The 21,336-nt window shown below is 41.2% G+C and overlaps 1 protein-coding gene across 1 annotated transcript in view; it reads left to right on the top strand.

Moving 5' to 3' along the window:
- Positions 1–214: 214 nt before the first annotated feature.
- ano2b (anoctamin 2b) overlaps positions 215–21,336 on the top strand; it is a 49,252-nt gene continuing 28,130 nt past the window's right edge. Inside the window, exons 1-11 of the mRNA XM_041030100.1 lie at positions 215–251; positions 3,331–3,554; positions 5,132–5,173; positions 8,173–8,559; positions 16,453–16,551; positions 16,643–16,794; positions 16,978–17,032; positions 17,127–17,178; positions 19,786–19,841; positions 20,225–20,272; positions 21,143–21,207. Coding sequence (XP_040886034.1) covers positions 215–251; positions 3,331–3,554; positions 5,132–5,173; positions 8,173–8,559; positions 16,453–16,551; positions 16,643–16,794; positions 16,978–17,032; positions 17,127–17,178; positions 19,786–19,841; positions 20,225–20,272; positions 21,143–21,207 — 1,217 coding nt within the window. The remainder of the gene's footprint in view (positions 252–3,330; positions 3,555–5,131; positions 5,174–8,172; positions 8,560–16,452; positions 16,552–16,642; positions 16,795–16,977; positions 17,033–17,126; positions 17,179–19,785; positions 19,842–20,224; positions 20,273–21,142; positions 21,208–21,336) is intronic.

Here is a 21,336-nt window from a genome sequence, read left to right as displayed (position 1 = left end):
GGAGCTTCTGCAACACAGCCAGCCAGTTGGAGAGGAGCATTATGCAGCAGAGCTAAGCTTCTACTGAGCTGAGGATTGCACTACTGAGTCAGAGTGTTGCTGTTTTTCCTCTCACCTGCTGCTGACAGCAAACCAGCATGGCTGTCTGACTGACTAGGACCTCAGAGGAAACAGGGCCTGTCTCTCAGCCGGAGTCACTCAGAGTTGAGCTGAAATGTCTCTCCGCAGGTCCCCCTCCTCTACCTGTGCAGGTGAGTGTGGCGGAAACCTATAGGAACCCCTCTACCATCTCCTTTGTGTGGCCTGTCCTGCCTGACTCTCCTGTATCTTCACCCAACAAAAAGGACACACTAGACAGGACCACCGTAGAGTAACCCGCCTATTGTCCCTACCATGTTCCCCCAGTGTGTTTGAGTGTGTGTTTGTGTGTGTGTCAGCAGGCCGTGTGGGGCAGCCGTCAACAAGCAGCTCTTTACAGCAGGCAGGGTATACAGTTGCATGTGAGGCTGCTGTAGTTTAATTCGGTTATGTATTCAGACCCCTCCATACTAACATAGCCCTGTTCTTCTCATTTCGTCTTCTGGAGTAAAAATTTTGCCACATTTGAACAGAAGGAATCAGTTTTTAAAGATGACTGTATCTCAGACATGTGCTCCCTCACAGTAAGCCTTAGGCAGGGCAGTAATCCGGGTTAGGCTACATGGCTGACTGCTGCTGTGCTGTACCGTAAGTGAGCCGCGGAAGGTGTTACAGCAAAGCTAACATACTCATAAACCCTGAAAGTCATAGGCCAAACAGAGAAATGTTTCCCTTTTCAGCAGATGAGTGTGAAAACAGTCATCTAGAGTCAAACTCACCTGTATCATCCTGCACAGTCCAGGTCAAACATTAAAGTACAGTAAGAATAAGCAAAATAGGTTTTTGATCAAAGGGAGATTTTAATGATTAAATGACTAAATCGTTGTTCATTTCAGCTCAGCAGAGTGCACCTTAAATGCATTTGAAAACAGTTGTTGTGGGAGATCTCGCTTCAAAGTGCTGAAAAGCTTTATAGCTGTAATACATTAAGTGTTTTGGTCTAATTGAGATGGTTAATAACATGAAGCCAAATGAGACAGGGTTAAAAATGTATTCAGCTGTGCCCTGGCAGAGGCTTCCATACAATCAGTGAGCCGGAGCTGAGACAACATGTGATAAAAGCATCAGCATTAAGTCTTTGTGCCACGCTGCTGCCCATTAGATGTTCCCTGAAAGATGCCCTTTGTCTCTTTGCCATTAGAAATTAGTGTGGAAATAGAGAGAGTGTTTATCTTACACAATCATTCTGAGAAACAAGCCGGGTGAAATTCCAAAAGCTTGGCTATAAAACAGCATTTTGATGACGCATTTTCACAGTTTTCAATTTGACAAAATGTTTTTGATTAATGCATTTTGGACTTTATTTTAAAATCTGGAGACATTCATCAGAACCTCATGGTTTCGCATGCTGCCCTGCTTTGTATTTATACAAGAGGGATTTCCTCCTACTAGATTCAAACTGGCGACCCTCCAGTTACAGGCCTGCCTCTCTAACCTCCGGGCTATTGTGCTGTTGTCAAGTGAGCTGCAAGGTAGAGAAACACAACTGTTGCCATAAAATGTCTTTCCTTATAGCTTGAACTTAAACATTATCAACCCCCCACCACCCCATTGACCTGGCTGTCAGATTTTGTGGTTATACAGAATGGTTAAGTGTTGTACAACCGTGTGTGTGGATGAGAGAGTGAAAGATAGTCTGTCTATGGTACTGAAATGAGAGCACAGCACGTGGCCTGGTGCGTTACTATGGCTACAGCTGTCTGTATCCCTAAAATAACCATACACACACACACACACACTAACCTTATTACAAAAAATGGCAATCTGTTGCAGTTTCTGACAACACGGCATTCAGATTGATAAAGATGGAGAAATGTCTGTTTTGTCACTGCTGGACTTGAACTCCCTGAGAGGAAGTGAGTGTTTAGAAAAATCACAGCCCTGAGCAGAGGCTGAGCAACAAGTAATCTGCTGGTGTTTTTGTCCTCCCTGCACATGTACAAAATAAAATGTAGCCTTTTACGCCGTTTACAATGTTCTTTTCCTCCTGCTTTTTGTTTCCTTGTGTTTGATTGTGTTCTTTGTGTTGTGAATTTGGCTCTATGTGGGCTTGTCCTTTGGAAAGTGCTTTGAGGCAGAGTTTGTGATTGACTGACGCACACATCAATTTGCACAGTTTGAGACAAAGCTTCACTAGGCCACTTTGCATATTTGTGGCTCCCAATAACAATGAGGGGTAAGTGGAAGTGTTGATCATCAGAACCAAGAAAGACTCATGAGACTGCACCATCACCACAAAGCCCAGTTTTGACTTGAAGAGAGGGGCTTGTGAATGGAGTCTGTTACATCAAATCCCCACCCTTGCTTGGAAAGTGGGAAAAGTGGATGAGTAGTGCTCTTCACTTTCTTAATGCCAGGTGTCAGGATGCTTCTGCACAAGGCATTTAAGCCCTGAGCATTACATTACAGCTGAAAATACAAATACAAGAGTGAGACAGAGTGAAGTGAGACAGCTGTGTCTCACTTCTTGCAAGAAGAGTCACCAGTAAGAAGCACTGTATAGGAGGGACACATTTACCATCAGTTGAATGCACATATCCCCTGTTTCAGCTACTGTGAATAAGCAAACATCTGCACAACTGCTGCTGTCTCAGTCATTTTATGGTGTGTGGAGGGAGGGACATTGATCTTTTGTATATTTTATCACATTTTTTGAGACTTAAGTTAAGACCATCACTTCAGTTGTGATACCAAACTCTAAAAATACTAATTTCTATGTAAAGTCTTCATTTGTAAAGTGACTCACAACTATAGCTGTAAAATAAATGTGGTAACTGAGTGCTGGTTGACACGTGTGTGGTGGCTCTGCCTGGATAAATAAGAGAAAGCTGCACAGGACAAGATGTGAAAGTACACCTGAATCAATATAACTGAATCATCCAAGAAGCTCTAGATTCACTCTGTTTCAATTTTGTGTTTGGTCTCTGGTGGGAAATATTTTCACAGAGTAAACTCAGCTCACTGCTCGTGGTTGTTCCTCTTTACCACCTCCAGCTCCAAGAAGCAGGGTTTTAGTGAAACTCTCCTCACAGTACATCACCTCTGCTAAACAGATTCCTTCAAATGAACTGGTCCACATCAATGTGAAGTTGCCTCTCGCAGTTTTAAATGACCAAATGTTCAGTCAACATGCTGAACCATGGATTATAATCATCTGTGTCCCACTTAAGTTCCAAAATAAATGTCTTTCAGATTCATGGAGCAACGGGGCGGGTTTCATCCGAGTGGCCACAGCACTCAGCGAGTCCTCCTCCATCCACAGCGATGCCTTGTACCACCTGACCAAGGACATGTCTGGGATGGGACTGGACCCCATGTCCTACAGCATCCTGGAACCTGAACCTTATAAAGAAGAACCCTGGGCTGAGGAGTCACAAAATCTGCTACAGGTGACTAAAGGAGGAGAGCAAGGGTGTGTGTATGTTAAATTAAAAAACGGTTTCAGGTTAAGACATTTGGGGTGTACACTGTTGGAGTGACTGCGTGAAACTAAGCTAATCGTGTAATATTTCCTGTGTGTGTAATGTTTTTCATCACATTGCATCACAGTTAGCATGAAGAAGAAAAAAAAATCTCATCAAAATGATTTCAGAGAATAGGATGCTTATTCTTCTCTTCAAAATAAAAGTTGTAACTAAGCTATCTGGACGAATTCAACTGACTTCAGACTGACTTTGAGTCTAAAGTATGAGTTCAAGGTTAATGTTAGTTTAGGGAAAAGACTACAGTTGAGAATTAAGGCTGATGTTAGAAATAGGTTAATGGCAAAGCCTGGGGTTAGCTGTGCCTCAGAAGGAGTCTCTGTGTGTGTATCATTGAGTGTGAGGTGTGTCTGGTGCACCTTTGTTACCAAATTTGTTAAGCTGTACCCCTGTACACCCCAAGGATTCCCTTGGTAAACCTGAGGGGTCATGAGATTATTGCAAGGAAAAGACAGAAAATATACATTACTGCTATGCAACATATTTATTTCTCTTTTGTCTGTTTGTTTTTGTTTTTGTTTTTTTGTTTTTTTTTCTTGTTAAATCTTGGAAGAGCAAAAGGCTCAGTCTTTGCTGGAAATGTTCACAACCCATGGTCATAATTTGAAAGGGTCACAAGCAAAAAAAAAAGTTGGGAACCACTGCTGAACAAAAGCAATGGTTCAACATATTTTATAGATAGTTGTTTTAGTGATTATGGTGAAGCACTTTGTTTCCCCAGTGGCTTCACCCTGATAACAGATCATAACAGGTCTCTCTCCAAGTCATCACTGAGCTGCAGTATCCAACCAAAGAAGGCTGCACCCTCCCTCCACACTGCAAAAAATATCCACCTTAACCGGCTGTTTACACTAGAAATGCATGCAAAAGGCATTTTTAATGAAACAATGGAAAAAGATCCTCCAGGAGTTTGAAATAGTTCCGTGTTTTATTGCAAATCAGCTTGTAATATATATTTTTTTCAGTCAGGTGATTTGAGACATGGACTTTTCAAGAAGGAGGTAAAATTTATAAATTTAAATGACACTTAAAATAATGGGAATTTGACTCACCAGGTAGACAGAAATGTGTTGACTCTCCCCAGTAACATGACACTTAGAGTCTCAGGATCAAGTCTGAAAAAAACAAAAAAACAAAAACACATAGAGGGCGGACATTTTTTACAGTGTGGCACGCTCAGTGCCAAGAGCGCCGGCGGTGCGCAGGCAGCCTCCAGATCACACAGTTGGATAGATGGGAATCACCAGCGTGTGATCAGGCTGCGGGACTGGACGCGCTGCGTCTTAAATCAGACAGATCCTTCTTTAACTAAACTATGAAACCTGGTTCAGATGAGCCGTCGCTTCTCCTGGACTGTGGACTAACTGCAGTGACCTCAAGTGTCATTTGGGGATGATGGGGATGAAGGTGGTGGTGATGATGATGAATGCGGCTGTTTTTTCCTGTGAAGACCGCCAACTTTCACTCCTCCTCTTCTTCTTCTTCTTTTACTTCTCTGCGTGTGTCTAAAGCGCAACAGCATGCAGATCTCCCCGAGTGAAGACAAGATCCCTGTAAGTACAACAGGATCCATCCCCCGCCACGCTGTTGCTTTTCACTTGTTTGTCTTGTGTAGCTGCACCGGTGACCAATCTGTGTTAACATCTTTTTTACGACCCACTGTCATAGTTTTCATTTCCACTGTCACAAACTCCGTGATGCTGTTTACAGTACATTTACTATGAACCACTGTTCAAGAAGTGATTCTATTAGTTGATAAATAAAAAACACAGGACAACACGAGACACCTTAAATTATTATTACAATTAGTATTTTTATTGTTCTCATATTTTTTTTTCCAAAGCTGTTTACCACATCAATTTTATGGTATCAGCAAACAGGTGAGGTTCTGTAAAGGATTCACTAAACCTCCAGGAAAGTCCTCCAGAGGTTTAGTTAAGCTTTTACCAGTACAATCACCTGGGAACCTTCTTGGAACCAGCGAAGCTAAGCCAGGTGGGAGTCCTCCCAGTAAGTTCCTTTGTAGAAAAAAGAGTCAGCAAACAAAAAATCCTTTAGGGAAAGTTCCGGGAGTTAGCAACCATTACATGTATGTGAATACATACAAACCTTCCAATAAGTATATATATATATTTAATTTGATAGTAGACTTTTGTATGTTTCCATTACTCTAAAGTGAATGTACTTCAGCTGATGGGTTCTGAGAATTATGCCCCACCTCAAAAAAAAAAAAAAAAAAAAAGAAAAATCAAAACCTCATCACCATTTTATTAACATTAGCTATTCAGAATTAATTTGTAACAGTGCTGCCTGTGACAGAGACTTTGCATATACAGTGCAGTAATAATAAACTGCAAACTAGTGTAACTGTATCTGAAGCAGTGAAACATTTAAGACATCGGGAATAATGTAGTGTAACAGTTTGTCCACATGTACAGTTTAATGTTAAAAGAATCCACACTCAGACACAGGTACTGATCGGACCTCGGCTGGGTGGAGCTTTACAGAGAAGTCTGTGGCCATGTTCCTGGGCCAGAACATGTTAACTCTGCCTAATTAATATACAAAAGATCACAATGTGAAAAGTTTCCTATTTAAAAATAGTGGAAAAGAGAAAGAAATTGTGACTCTTTGGTTGTAAAAGAATATATTGTTCATTTTGATAATTGATAATGAATTGTCACTTGATTTTCACTTTATTCTGCTGTGAAAATAATCAGTACAAATAATATAAATGAAACGAGCACTGGGTTTCAGCCTTAACCCTAACCCTCTAACTCTAACCCTAATATCTGATATAATAACACTGGTGTGTGGGTAGCAGTTATGTGGAAGCTAATTTCCGCCTCTTTAATGAAAAAAGGGTAATTATGTCATTATAATGAGAAACTTTTTTTGAAATAATTACTGAATATGTCAAAATAATGGGAAACTTTCTAAAAATAATGGCTTAGTATCTAAAAATCATGAGAAACCTCCTCAAAGTAATGACTTCTCATTATTTTGAGATACCAAGGTGTCATTTTGAAAAAGCTTCTCATTCTTTTACGATCATACCTAATTAGGCCAAAGGGGCTTCCATACTGTAGCTTGTCCATGTTAGGTCTTGAGCTGTTAATGAGTGAGGTAGGCTGTCTGCCATCTTTACCCTCCCCTCTGAAACAGAAGAAACAGGGGCATGTACAGTAGGTGCAAACGGCGCTGGAAGAAGTCTAATTAGTATAGATTGAAACTACCTGTGTGAGATGACCATGGAAGTCAGTCCCTGAAGGTACAGTTTATGACCTTTCTGACGTATATACTGAGTCTAACTTAAGCACTGTGAAACCAGAGTTGAAGCTAGACAGTTTCAGATAAAGCGCTAAAGCTAGCTGTTTGGCTATTCAAAAAAAAGAGGCATTAAAACATTTTACACTCAGCAGTATAACCATACAGTGTCCTCTAGCTAAACGTATTATGGTTGAATTTGACTCATGGAAATACAAGACTTTAAGTTTCTGTTTAAAATATAGTTATCTCAAACTATAGCTAGCATGCTACAAAGCTTGTTAGCTAGATATGTATTAAAATTGTGAAAGCATTTTTAACTGAATGAAGGACGTGTCTTCTCCTGTAAGTGTAAAAAAAATATTATAAAGAAAAGATAAAGACACCTTCGATAGCATTTATTCTGTTTTGTAGCATTATCCATCTAATTTATGTCAGAGTTGTTGCATAATTTGTTTCAACAAAATAAAAAACAATGATTTTTCTCAGGGAAGCTGGCTAGCTTATTTAGCTATTTAGCATCCTTTCTACACTTAGTCTTTTGGCATCATTAGCCTTATTTAATATTGCACTTTAATGAGTAGTCAGGCCAAGGCCTGAAAGACAACACAACAATACATCCGTCAATTTATTAGTCTAACTCTGACAAATAAATTAAGTCTAAAATGTAAAATTAGCGCTTCTGCGATTCTCGTTTTTGTGTTATGATACAGTCTGTGAATAGAGTAGAATAGAATTGAATATGCACAGCATCAGTATTTAGATAACTATCTTGCTGATAAGAAACAAATCCTGTTCTTAAGAAGTTAAAAAATCCTCCCATCATACCCAGAGACAAGCGAGCTTTCCCTCTTGTGTCGTCCATGTTTAGTCCCCCTCTCTACTTTCTCTCTGTCTAAATAAAGAATAAAACTGCCAAAGGTGAGCTGACTGCCCACTCTACTGCTGAAGGTTCTCACTTCAGTGTTTTTGAGAACCTGCCAAAAGCCACTTATGTTTGCGTGTGCTGACAGTGCAGTAGATGTTTAAGTTCATTCAAACAGTTATTACATAACTCCACTGCTGCTTAAAGGTGCTCTGTATGCTGTCTTTACACAATTTGTATTTGTAAAATTGAGTGCGATATCTTGGTATGATCACTGTAAACAAATTAGAGTATGATGAAGATGACTGGTTTCCTCTACCTCACAGCAGCTTCAGTGGTTAGCACTACTGTGCTACTGCTGCTGTGTTTAGTAAGTACTTATTGTATATTTTACTTTTGATTTCTCTTGGCTCCCTACAGGTCGTGGGTTCAACTTCAAGCCCTCAGTGCTACGGAGAAGGCCAATACTTCTCTGATGGCCGATGTAAAGTTGACTATGTCCTGGTATTCCATCAGCGGCGGCACAGCTCCATACGATCTCCTGCCGGCACCTCAGGGTCACAAGACAGATTATCTGTTGTTTCCAATGGCAACTTCCCCCAGTCGGTGATCTCAGACGCGGCAGCCGGAAGAGGAGGGGGCGTGCCAGGAGGAGAGGCTGCGAGTGTGGGTGAGGTGTTCATGGAGCTCGGATTTGCAGGAGGGAACGAGTCAACGGAGCCTGGTGACCATGAGATGCGTCTGATCAGACAAGAGTTTGAGGCCAACTTGCTGGAGGCCGGCCTGGAGATAGAGAGAGACAAAGAGGTACATACATACACATTCTAAAGAAAGCTTTTAGTAGCCCCTTAGTATCTACACACCTTAGTTTATAAGGTGAACATGTTAAGAAACAAGTAGGACAGCAGACTCCAGCAGCAACTCTGTCTCTTAGAAATTACATTTATACATTACTAAATTGTTTTCCCAGTTATGTAATTGTTGGCTGGATTATGATCAGAGGCAGGATTTTATTAAATGAATAATGCTCCCATCCAGAGTCTCATCCAGACTAGTTGTATATAAATATAATATCTAGGAGACAGTGTTGCAAGCAGACATGGAGCAACATTAGCCTTCACATGGATGTTACTGGCCATCTGGTGAGTCCAAGCAGCACTCTCCTTTTAGCTCTGTGCCAGCTTTGTAAGGAAATATGTGGCTCTTTAGCTGCTAAATCTTGCACCATGTTCACTAGCTGATCACTGACTTTGTCTGCTTGCTGATCAGGGCCTGGACTGGTAGTGAAAACAGCTGCATACCTGCCTCTTGTCTATCACTCTGACAGACAATTTGCACTTTACACATACTCATTTATTTCTGATATTAATTTAAAAACATTGATTAGTGCAGCTTGAAGTAAACTGTAGAGCTCAGAAATGCACAAAACCTCAGGCTTGTTCTATTGCTTAACTGATATTAGATGAAAAAGTATTGATTTATCAAGATAAACAATTATGGTTAATTATTTGGATCAGAGTACCTGGAGAGGTAACCAGGATTATAATGTCAGACATCAACCATCTGCCTGTGATTTGATACACAGACCAGATGCTATAGATTTACAGTAAGTGGCTTCACAGGATTTTTTAAAGATAAACCTTGACACATCTGATGTAACTCTGTCTTGAGCTATTTAAGGTGAGCGCCTACATAGGAGCATGGCTCAGATGGTAGAGGGAAGTGGTGGGTGAGACTCAGTGTGTTGCTACGGACATAAGGTGTCTATTATACCAGCAAGAGCCCAGTGTCACGAGGAGGTTTCCATTGAACTTTGAAATGTATCTTTTATTTCCCTTTTCCATTTTCTGTACCATGTTGTTTTGCCTTCCTTAATCAACGCGCTGCTGTTGACCAAGTTAGTGAAACACTACAAGAAAAAGAAAGTAAGTACGACACAACCCAGAGGAGCCGTTAACTTACTGCCGGTGATCAGTATGTGTCAGCTCTAGAGCAAGCGAAGTGCAGGAGAAATTATAGCCTAAGGCACAGTAAGAAATCTACCTGTATCTTGTGTACCTATGGTGCAGTGTAGTTACACTCATTTAAATCTACAAAAGTACATCCAACTGTGCTGTAGACTGATAGAACCTCATACACATGTAGGCATATTCAGCTTAAGCATATGAATGGGATATTTCTTCACAACCACAAATGTGAAACTAGAGACCATCTTGTGATGGGATCACAGCCACAGCGATGCCTGTCAGCATGTTGACATCCACCTGATTATTACATGAGTACTGAGTAGTGATAGATCAGATCACATCCATATTCAAACTGGGCCTCTTGGTCTCAACAACAAACCTGTAAAGTTTCATGACTCATGACTGCATCATGCAGAGTTGTGACGCTATTGCGTTGACAACATCTGTACATAGACAGACATATAACCACCTGCCAAAGAACTTAAAACTGCCTCATTTTGCCATAGTGACACACACACACGCACACGCACGCGCACAGGCACACAGACTCATAAGGGAAAACAATACCAAGCACACTGTTGAGGCTGGTAATAAGATCATATAAATCTGATATATTTTTCTGTTGCCATCCAGAGTATCATGAAACTCTAATTACTGGGTCAATTTGCTCTCAGTGGACATAATGGAAAGCTGCAGTCATCAAATCAGTCATCAAGTTGTCAGTGTGTAAACACTACAGTAGGCAGTAATCTGCATCTCCCTGCACCAAGCTATAAGACAACAGCAGCATTTTTTGACTTTATAACAGACAGAGGCAACCCACATTACAAGGGCAGGATAAGATTTTAACATCTCACAGAAAACCTGAGGGAGTTGACACTTTCATGATGGCTTTTGTGTGTTGTCCAGAAAGAATTGTTGAGGATCTGGTATCGATGTGAATTTGAGAATCTGAGAATGTGAGCCCTTTCACTGTTGTTAACAGTCACTTCACTCAGAGGCTCTGGTTTAGAGAGCTCCTGACCCCATGTGCACCTGGGGCAAGGGGTCTAGGCTTACCTTAAATGATTAGTATAGTTTTGCTACATTTATAAAGGTAACTATCACAAAAATTATGAACAGCAAATTAAGGAAAATAATGGCAGCATAGAATGTCAAACATGGACAAACTGCATCAGCAAAGACAAACAGTGGAAAAGACAAGTTTAAGCTCAAGCTCATAGACTCACACCTGATTGGATTTTTTTTTTTTTTCAAATCTTCATCAAAAACTAACCACAGAATAATTTAGTGACAAACCTCTGTAGCATGGTCTGACATGAACAGAAGAGTCTTCACACAGTGCTGTTTAAAGAACGGCAGAGTTGTGTGTCAAGCACAGCTTGTATCCAAGGGCAACACACAAAAATGCACAACTTGGTGCAAGCTGCACCAAACCTGCAAACCTAAGCAATGGAATAAAAATCAAGTGTGATGAGCCACTCAGCCTTGTTCCTTCATCCCGAAACATTTGGAGAAAAACAAAAGAAACCTTCAACCTACAGTACAACTTGCTAATATGTATGGATCTGTACTGAAAACTGTAAAGACCGGTGGTTGTTGTGTGTCGTCAGGATATAGCCAAGCTGAATATGTCTCTCACGTTTGCTGCTGTAATCAGGACTTTGTTACTTACAATCGAAAAACCTTTTTCGTGTGTTGTTTCTGTTATGTTGTGTCTACCATCTATATATCTGGGATGCTGTTTATTTTGGATCCACAATCCACTCAAGGGCCTGACAGTTTCATCTGTGCTGGTGGACTCTAATTGTAGTTGCTGTAGCCAACACAGCTGCTGTGCTGACCTCTTTGTATCGATTTACTAATTTAGCCTGAAATGGGTAATCTTGTTTTGACATGTACAAATCGCTTTCGCTGTTATTGTGTGTTACATAGCAACTAGTACTGTGTGTGTGTGTGTGTGTGTGTGTGTGTGTGTGTGTGTGTGTGTGTGTGTGTGTGTGTGTGTGTGTGTGTGTGTGTGTGTGTGTGTGTGTGTGTAGTTGGTGCTTGGCAGAACACACAGTCTACGTACTCTGCAGGCTCACTGCCACAGAGTTGTACAAATGTAGTTGTTGTTAAAGTTCCCCTTGCTACCAAATGAAGTACAACAAATGTGAGGTCTCATATTTAGAGTACAGTGTTCAGGAAGAAGCATCCAGAGTTCAAGTGAAAGAACGCTGAACTTCTATCATATCATAACAGTGCAGGATTAGGGTCTGGCTTATATGTTTTTGTGTGATACCTATCTTGCTAAATACATGTGACTATGTGTGTGTGTGTGTGTGCATGTGTGTGTGTGCTGGCTAGCCGCCAGTTGGCAGTGTGTGCAGTCTGCAGGCTAGTATTAATCAGATTGTTGACAGTGTGGCCATGGAGCCTAAGCCAGGATGAGATTAGCTGACTGACTGATAGCTCCTTATCTCATCTCATGGTTTGAGGGGTAGATTGAATCTGCTGCTGAGAGCAGCCCAGTATGAAGGAGAACACTTGCGTTCCAACATCCCTTGTTTGAATATGGTGACAGGTATTCTTACAAAATGACTGACGAACATAATTACACTCCTGCCATCAGCGGGTAGCTGTGTTGTAGGAGGTGCTGGGAAAGAGAAGGAACATCGTCTGATAATAGCTGTAGGTTTGCTGCTGGTTTCATCACTCAGACGATCAGAAAAAACAAAAATAATTGGATTTTGTAGTAATAGTGATAGATTTTTGTTGCTGCAGTCTGTTTTTAGGCAATAAAATAATGTAGCAAAGTTGTGTGACATCTCATAGTTTATAAAGTTCATGCGGTACCAGCCTCAAAAAGATAGTTATCCATCAGAATGATACAGTAGAAAGATTCTCTCATTCAAAATAAATGAACTTACATCACAGGGACAGAGCATTAAGTGTTCAGCTGTTGGATTATGAATGAATTTATCGTGTGCCAAAAGGTTTTAATGGACATTGTAGTATTTTTTGAGGGATTAAGGTAAAATCTAATACCTTGGTTAAAACTGTTTCACTGACCTTAAATATCTAAATTCCAAATTTTGAAATACGTAGCACAGATGAATTGGACTGCTCCTGTTTCTTACAAGAGGTTGGAAATATGGAAACTGAATGAATAATGAATGAATGAATCACTGAATAAACTGAGCATTTAAGTAAGTAACAGCTCGGTTAAAGTTGTTATTCTCATCCAGGTCTTTGTCTCTGTGTTAAACATTTTGAAGTTGTTTTTTTTCCCTTTTAATTAATGTGTACATTGCACTGCACTAAAATCTCCTGCTTGTGTCCAACCTGTTTGACTTCTCATTAATTGGATGCTGGGGGGAAAAAAAAGCGCGGCTTAAATGTCAAACTTGTTGACTGTGCCTGCGGATTATTGAGCTGACCTTCGATCTCTGAGGGACATCCCCTCACAGAAGACTTTTAATTAAATGAGAGGGAGATGTTAATTCAAGAAGCCGAGCTGGGACTTTTGAAGAGTTCAGTCTGTGGGGGCTTGGGAAACAGAATGAGCAGGATTAAGTGGTAAGATGTCCCTTTGGTAGAGAATGAGTCTGTCCCCGCAAAATGCTTAACTAGTGGCAGGGATGCAGCAACCAATGAATGCAACAACAACCACTCAATGCATTATTCATTTAATATTTGTGTGATGCAGCATGTTGCCTGTGGTTGCAGAATACGAGACAGATGCTACCAGTCAGTAGAGTATATCCAGGTTGATCCCTACATCCAACCACCTGCAAGTCTGCAGGAGGTCCTCTAATGTCAGCCCCCCCCACAGCCTTTACCTCAAATCAGTGACTTCCTCTAAATTTCATGTTGTTCGTCCCTTTGTATTACTTTGCATCTCCCTCTGTGTTTATCTTATTTCTCTGTGGGATCCATTCTCGCTCACACTCCTTCTCCTTCTCATTTTTCTCCGCTCATTGCTCCACTCTCCACCCGGCCATCCCATCGCCCATCCGATCACCCTCTCATACTCAGTGCCCTCCCCCACCCACCCAAAGACGCCCCTAGCTGCGTCCTAGTTACCCCCCCATAGAGATAAAGAGCTAATTGGAAATCCCTCTACTAATTAACCTTCTGCAGGCAAAAAGGTATTTATATCCCCTGCTTTTGATAGAGTTATAGAAAAGAAGGGAAGGGAAGGTAAGGAGGAGGGAAAAGGGGGCGAGTGAGCTGAGAAATGTGTGTGGGTAAAATATAGTGGATGATGGTCGAAGGTGGGTATGAGAAAGTGAGAGGAGGACCATGGTACAGTATAGAGGTGAAGAAGGTTATGTAGCTTCTGGTTGTCTTGGCTCACATTAAGCAGGACTCAGTAGTACGACTCAGTGACACCATTAAAAGTTCAAAACAGTTTACCTTTACTGAGGCTCGGCAGGCAGAAGCAGATAAGGGAAAACAGTAGGCAGTGGTTGGAAAAAATGAGCAGATTAAGCAGGCAAAAGCAACAGGTAAAAGGCAAAATCCAAAAATGGACAGGTAGTCCAAAACAGGCAAGAAAGACATGGAAGGCACAATAAACAATCTGGCAGGAAAAGGGTGAAAACGGGAAGAGTCGAGTGGCAGGAAGGCACGAAAGCTGGGGTTACTGCAGGACAAGAGAGAGTGGCACAGTCTGAAATGACAGGAGAGTTAGTAATATGGAAAATGCAGGCACAGAACGAATGAACACATGAATGAACTGTGACACTGGTGTTGTGCTCACCGACGGCTGTTTCTGGGACTGGAGAAACAACCGAGCCAACCAGAGCTTTGCATGTATGTAAGAAATGTAATAAATGAGACTGACACAGCTGCACGGGTTGTTGTAAGTCTTACAATGTAAGACAACATACTTTCATCAACATGACAAGGTAACTGCTCCTAGTAACCACAATGCAGCTTCCATAGGAAAAAAAATGACATTGACGGGACGAATGCATCGCCCGTTACTAATTGGTAAGAACACAATTAGAACACAAGACAGCAACAAACAGCTCACATGAGCACAACGTCAGACTGTTATAAAGGAATTAAACAAAATAGAAATCCAGTCTAATGAACAAGCTGCAATCCCCAGCAATCAATTTCAATTTCAAGGTTTATTCAGTTGACTTTGGAAGTAGTTTGCTGTAGTGTACAGATGGAATTCAAGTTAAAACAACAAATCCAAATGTGTCTTATTAAAAGACTGGTTCAGGTGGCTTTATGCTCCACTGGAGCTGGGCAGGACAAAGGACAGTGTGGATGTGAGAGTGGGAGAAGATACTGAAACATAAGAGGAGTAAGAGTGACAGGTAGTGAGTCAATCAATCAGTGAGACTATGTCTAGCGGGTAGCAGAAGGTACAGTAATATATGTGAGGGCAGGGGGGGGTGGTGAGGGGGAGTGAAAGATCTCAGGAGAGTAGGAGTCGAGAGAGGAGAAAGAGAATCGTTTCAGGTTTCCATCATTTGCCATGCCACCTTTCTCTTTTCACCCCCCCCCCCCCCCCCGCCCCCCTCTGCCCTTACAGAAGCTGGCGGGGGTCTGAGGAGGGTAAGGTTACCTGGCTGTTGCCCCCCAGCTGGCTCTGCTCTCTTTCATTCCTGGTTGCACTCTTGCTCACAGTGCAACCTGGCTCCATAATGGCTGCTGCATAGATTTTGGAAGAGGAGATTTTACCGCTGCACGCAACTGATGTGATGTTTTTCTGTTAATTTTTTTTTTAATCCTTATTCAGAACTCAGTCACATACTTCTTGATGATGTTTGGAGCCACCAATTATCAAATTTTGCTAATGCATCTTAATATTAAATAATAATTAGTGCGTGGGCACTGGATCATGATGCATTAGCAGGACAAACTAGATGAGTCAGGATTTGATGTAACATACAATAAATACATTTGATGATGATAGGAACAAAAAAAAAATGTACACAATGTGTCAGGAACAGGCTGCAACAACAGAGGAGTGAAGAAAACAGCTCCAGGCTTTGCTGTAGGACCAGAGGCTGCATCTATCTTTTATAACAGAGTAATGCTGCTGGCCAGTGTGGTTAGCTAAAGGGATTCACTGGGTCAGGGTTTGGTTATGCCTGGCTCAGATTTGAAGTATTACGTGGAGAGCTGAGTACTGTGCAATCTGAAATGCTGAGTTACAGCAACCAGAGGCCAATTTTGAGGTCTGGAGGTAAAAGCAGCTGAGAAGCAATCGACTTCAGTGAAGTATAGCACATACTGGGGTCTCTTCTTCTAAAACAGAGTCTGTCGGCTATATTGGATTGCAAAGCAGTACTGACAGATGGCCTGGTAAGACAGTTTTATACAGAAGGTAGTTTTAGCCAAGCAATCTGGTAATATAATTCCCAAAACATTAAACTTTACTGTATCAAAAATTACTTTTTAATAGAAACCAAGGCACTCTAAAGTACATGGGAAATAAGTATGAAGTGGGAGGTAAATCTGTATTTATCCCATTGTTAAATCTGCATCTATGCTTTAATACAAGAATAGTTGTAACTGAGTGCCTTGTACCTTACGGGGGGATCAAGAAACAAGGATGGTGCATTAGCAGCTCTCAAACATTTCTATATACATAAAACATTAACTTAGACACACTGAATCTGATCACATGACATGTTTTTTTTGTTAGGGTCCTTACTGCAGTCACTTACATAAACATCATACTGTAGCTTTACATACTTTACATGAGGTTTTGTTTGTTTTTCAGTTGAAGACCCATGGCCCCAGCTTCACTCGTCTCCACGCGCCCTGGCCGGTACTCTGTCGAGAGGCTGAGTTTCTCAAGATAAAAGTCCCCACCAAGACGGTAGGATCAGTACACATCGGTACAAGTGAGATCCTGTAGACGGAAGTGCAAATCAAAAAGTTAACTAATTCTATGCTGTGTGTTTCATCAGAGTTACGAACTTAAAGAGGAAAGTGGTTTCGGGTCCAGTATGAGCACAGTGTGGAGGAAACTCAATCAGCCTTTTCAGCCCAAAGTACCACATCAGGACCATGGACGCACCAAATTCCTGTCACACTGCTTCTCCAGGGACAAACTCCACCTGTGAGACACACAGATACACACGCATAGACACACACACAGGTTGAGTTGACCATTAGGATCCCGATTTAACGTAGTACCTGCACTAAAAAGCTATGGACACTGTTTGTATGTGAAGAATTACATACAGGTAATCATACATTTCCGTGCACACAGGCTGTTTTTCACTGGTTGTATTTCTTTCAGGTACAACATCACATCTAAAGACACATTCTTTGACAACGCTACAAGGGGCCGAATAGTAAGTGTTTGTTTATATTTGAATTTCTGCTTTATGATATATTGGTACAGGATTAGTTTGTATCTTAAGTCTAACATCCCTACATCTTTCTCAGGTGTACGAGATTCTGAGACGAACAGTGTGTGTGCGAACCTGTCAAACCATAGGTGAGGACAACAAACAGTTCACTGTGTGTGTTTGTGTGTGTCTGATATTATTCACATTCATCTGTACACTCTGACCTGGTCAGTATGAAACAAATTAAATTAGGTGGATTGATTCTACATTTAATATGCCTCCGCCATTGTGTTATTCCAAGTCATCACATAGTGATAGTTAGCAGCAACACAAAAATCCTCCTCCTACCCCTCCCATCCCCTTGACATATCTCTGCCTGTAACTGATTGAAAATAACAGAGTCCCACTTATAATACTGGCATTAAAATCTGGTTTGGCAGTCAGTTGCTTTGGCTTAATAAGAGGTTTTATGAGCCTTTGTGGTGGATATGTTGCACAGTTCCAAAATTCCAGTCCGTACCAGTTTGCCGTATCGTGAAACTTGATTTTGATTTGGTGTTTTTCTCTGAAACAGGCTGGAAAATTAAAATCCCAGAAACTGGTTGGGTAATAGCTGAGTCACTGAGAATGAACAACACCTCGATCAGCCCCTAGAGGACCTACTGTGGTAATTTCCTGCTGTGGGGTTTTAAAATATTACTTGTTGGCCTTTAAGGATGAGATTAGAAAGTAAAACCAGGTGTAGGGGACAACAACAAAATGCAGTCACACATTAGTTACAGTTTCAATGTTTGGCTGAAATACAACAGGACTTTTTTGGGGTAAATTACAGGTGAACTGGGAGGTGGTATTGATATGCCTGCTGGGAATTCAGTGGGGAGGTGAAGTGAAGCGGGGTTAAGCTGGTGACCCAAACAAAGGGTGCAACAACTGGATAATTGGATGGGGCCAACATCTTTTTAACTCTAATTTGTTTGGGAACGGTTGACAGAACCTGTTTGGGATTTGTAGCAACACCCTGTTCCCATAAGACAGTTCCTGGAAGGAGGCTTTGCTCATCAACACTTGCTTCAACCGCTTGGGACGATGAGCAATTAAAAGTCCAAGCTTACCTCAGCAGCAGTGTCAGTTGTTTATGACGTTTGTGAGCAAAGTTATACAGATTCTTTTGAAGTGACAGAAACAAAAAAAACCTCCAAATATGTATGAAACGCAAAAGAAAAATCAATAAGACTTCACCGAGCTTCACCGTGCTTGAAAAATTTGCCTGTAAGACACAAATGAATTTCCTTTGGGATTTTCTAAATGAACCGACTCATGCATTAAGATGAACTCAGGCTTTCCTTATGTGTATGTGTGTGTGTGTGTGTGTGTATCTGCACATTTTTATGACAAACAACAGCTGCCTCTGCATTAATGATACCCGTCAGCCCCATATAGAATTGAGTTGACACCCAGTTCCTTTCCAGAGTCCACCATATGCCTGGTTGGCTTGCTCATCACAGCAGAAGGTCTCAGCCAGCGGGTACTGATGGAGCTCCAGGGGAAGAGGGGGAGAGAAAATAGAGTTGCATCTCTTTAACCTCTATTTTCCTCTTTCCCCTTTATTCTTGATTTTTGTACACCACACACACACACACACACACACGTACACAAACATACACACAGCCCACTCACACACAGTCTCTGTTGCTCTCCTCCATCTTCTTTACAAGTGGGTCATGCTTCCTGGGTCAGGCTGAGATTGAAGCAGGGCCTCTGAGAGTTCTGGTTGTTTCTAGCTGGTTGAGTGAGCATTCACAGAATTGCATGTGCGTCTGTGAGTCCGCATTGGCTGTGACGTTCTTTTATAGCGCAGCTCATCCCTGCATAGTTCCCAGTCCCCCTTTGAGGGACTGATAATTAATTGATTAATTACTGGTGTGCCAGGTCATCTAATGTGTCGGTGTCTGCCCCGACCTTCACAGGTCAGGCCATCACTTCCAAAATGAAATTTTGACTAGAAAGACTAAAATTAGTGCCTGAATGAGTCCCAGTCTGCCTGACACTGAAAAACAGTATTAAAATGGTGCAGGCAGGGGGGTGTGTCCTAATGTCTGCGCTGTCACACATATAGCTGGTGTGCAAATACCAAATTATAACACATGCTGCATGAATTTTAACCTCTTGACCTGAAAACTTTACTCCATTTTCAGACAGAAACAATAAAGAGTTGATTTATTATTAGGGAAGTTTGGCTAAGTAAAGCCAAAGGCTTTAGTAAGGTCCAAGTTCAAATGATCTTAAGTGTCTTTGAGCAAGACCTTTAATCTGAGCAAGTGAGAGGAAGCATTTCTTCTATAGGAATCAATAAAATATTACATTGCAGTGCTGGATGTAAGATAAATAACAGAAGGTGCTCTTTTACAATGGCCACCTCTTTATTTCACACCACATCTTGGAACCATTTGGTGTAAACTCACTCCTTAGTTGTGTAAAAGTGTAAAAGTGTTTGAATTTATGGTTTAAAATGGACTTTTTTAGCCAGTTTTGGAGACAAAAACTCTCCTCCTGATGAGGCTTCAAAACAAAATAAAGGTTAAAATATCACGTCTTCTCTCCCTGAGGATCCAGTTTATGATTCACATAAAAGGTAGGTTAAAGATTTGGTGATTATTTGGATGAGAGAGCAGGAGGAAAAAAAAGCATCTCAGAGGGAAGTTCAAATACTCTCTTGGGGTTTTCTTATGTCTCTGCTCTCTGTCTCTCTTTTCCAGGGATCAGCACGTTGATAGCTAAAGGCGTTTACGATGCTGCCTTCCCTCTTCACGATGTAAGTGTGAAGTTCGAAATTCCCACGATACGCCCGTTGGTTTCAATTTCTTTCACCACAATATCAATTTGCAGAGAATGGAAACATTCTCAGAAGAGTCCCTGCTCTCAACTGTATTAACATTTGATGATAATGCAGCAAAAATGCTTGCTCCTCTGTATCTGTGTGTGTGTAAACTTTTTGAGAGAATGTGCTGCCTACTAGAGTCTTGAATGTTAAATAATTTGTATTTATGACAGTTGCGTGTGTGTGTTAATGTGTGTATTTCTAAACACTGGAGTGAGTGAGTGAAAGAGTGTTCTCTGTACATTATAGATGAGTGTGTGTTGTGCTCCTGCGCCTTTGCACACTCATGATTTTCACCCTCTCCTCTTGTTTCTCAGGGTGACTACAGGGTCATCGGACACCTTGAGGAGAAGAATGACAGACAGGTACATCGCCTACTCTCTCACGTCTCCCTCCTTCTCTTTCCCCCTGCTTTTCTTCCTCCTCCTCCTCCTCCTCTTCTCTGTTTGTTTTTCTAATGAAAGAGTAACACTTTTGTGCATTTGCCTGCTCTACTTCAGGAAGTGACCTGATAATATGTTACAGTGTTGGAGCCATTTACTATGCCATAAGACAAAAATGTCTGTCATCTGACTTTTAAACTTCCAGCAGCTGAAAAGCAAGGGACCCTCCACTTTTCTTAACCACAGCTTCATCTATATCGTCTTTATCTCCTTTCTTAAATTTTTCTTTTTTCTTTTTCTTTTTTTCCTCTTCTCTCCTCCTTCCCATCTGCCTAACCAAGTCACAGACTGAAGTTTAAGTTCAATAAACATTTCTCTGGAACAGATTTCTCTGAGGGCGGAAAAAAAACTAATTCATTGACTCAAATTTCAAAGGATAGAGGCAAAACAAAAACTGGTGTGTTTGGAGTGCAGGTTAGCACACTGGGGGAAAAAAGATAAAGAAATCAGGTCAACATTTGAATTAAGAATCTAAACATCAACTTCTTTATCCATGATTATTGCATTCATGTCTTGTACAGTTAAGCCAGATACTTTATTGTTAAGTATATTCTTCCAGCATCAACAATGCCAGGATTCATAACATTATCTTCCTCCTCTTGGCTTCGTGATAATGTTCTGTGGCTTCATCCACTGAGGTTTAACTCAGCCAATCAGAATATTTCTGCCCCCAGATCCGCTCTGCCTCTGAGGACTGTTTTTGTTGATTTTCAGCTCGCTACGACTGGTAAACCTACAACATGACAACGTACACCCACACTGACTCTGTCTCTCTTTTCTGTCTGTTATCAGATTCTGCATGAAGAGTGGGCCAGATACTCAGCCTTTTACAAGTACCAGCCTATTGATCTTGTCAGGTAATGCGACTGCAGCACAGAAATGTGGAAATCGCATCAGTAACCTCAGTAACCTCAGCAATGCAGTAGCTGCTTTGCGATGAGGTGAAACAAATAAGTTGAATACATTTTCTTCTTTATAAAACATTT

Source organism: Toxotes jaculatrix, chromosome 22 (genome assembly GCF_017976425.1).
Source record: "Toxotes jaculatrix isolate fToxJac2 chromosome 22, fToxJac2.pri, whole genome shotgun sequence".
Lineage (NCBI taxonomy): Eukaryota > Metazoa > Chordata > Actinopteri > Toxotidae > Toxotes > Toxotes jaculatrix.
The sequence above is the reverse complement of the archived record's forward strand: the minus strand, read 5'-3'. Positions and strand labels throughout refer to the sequence as shown.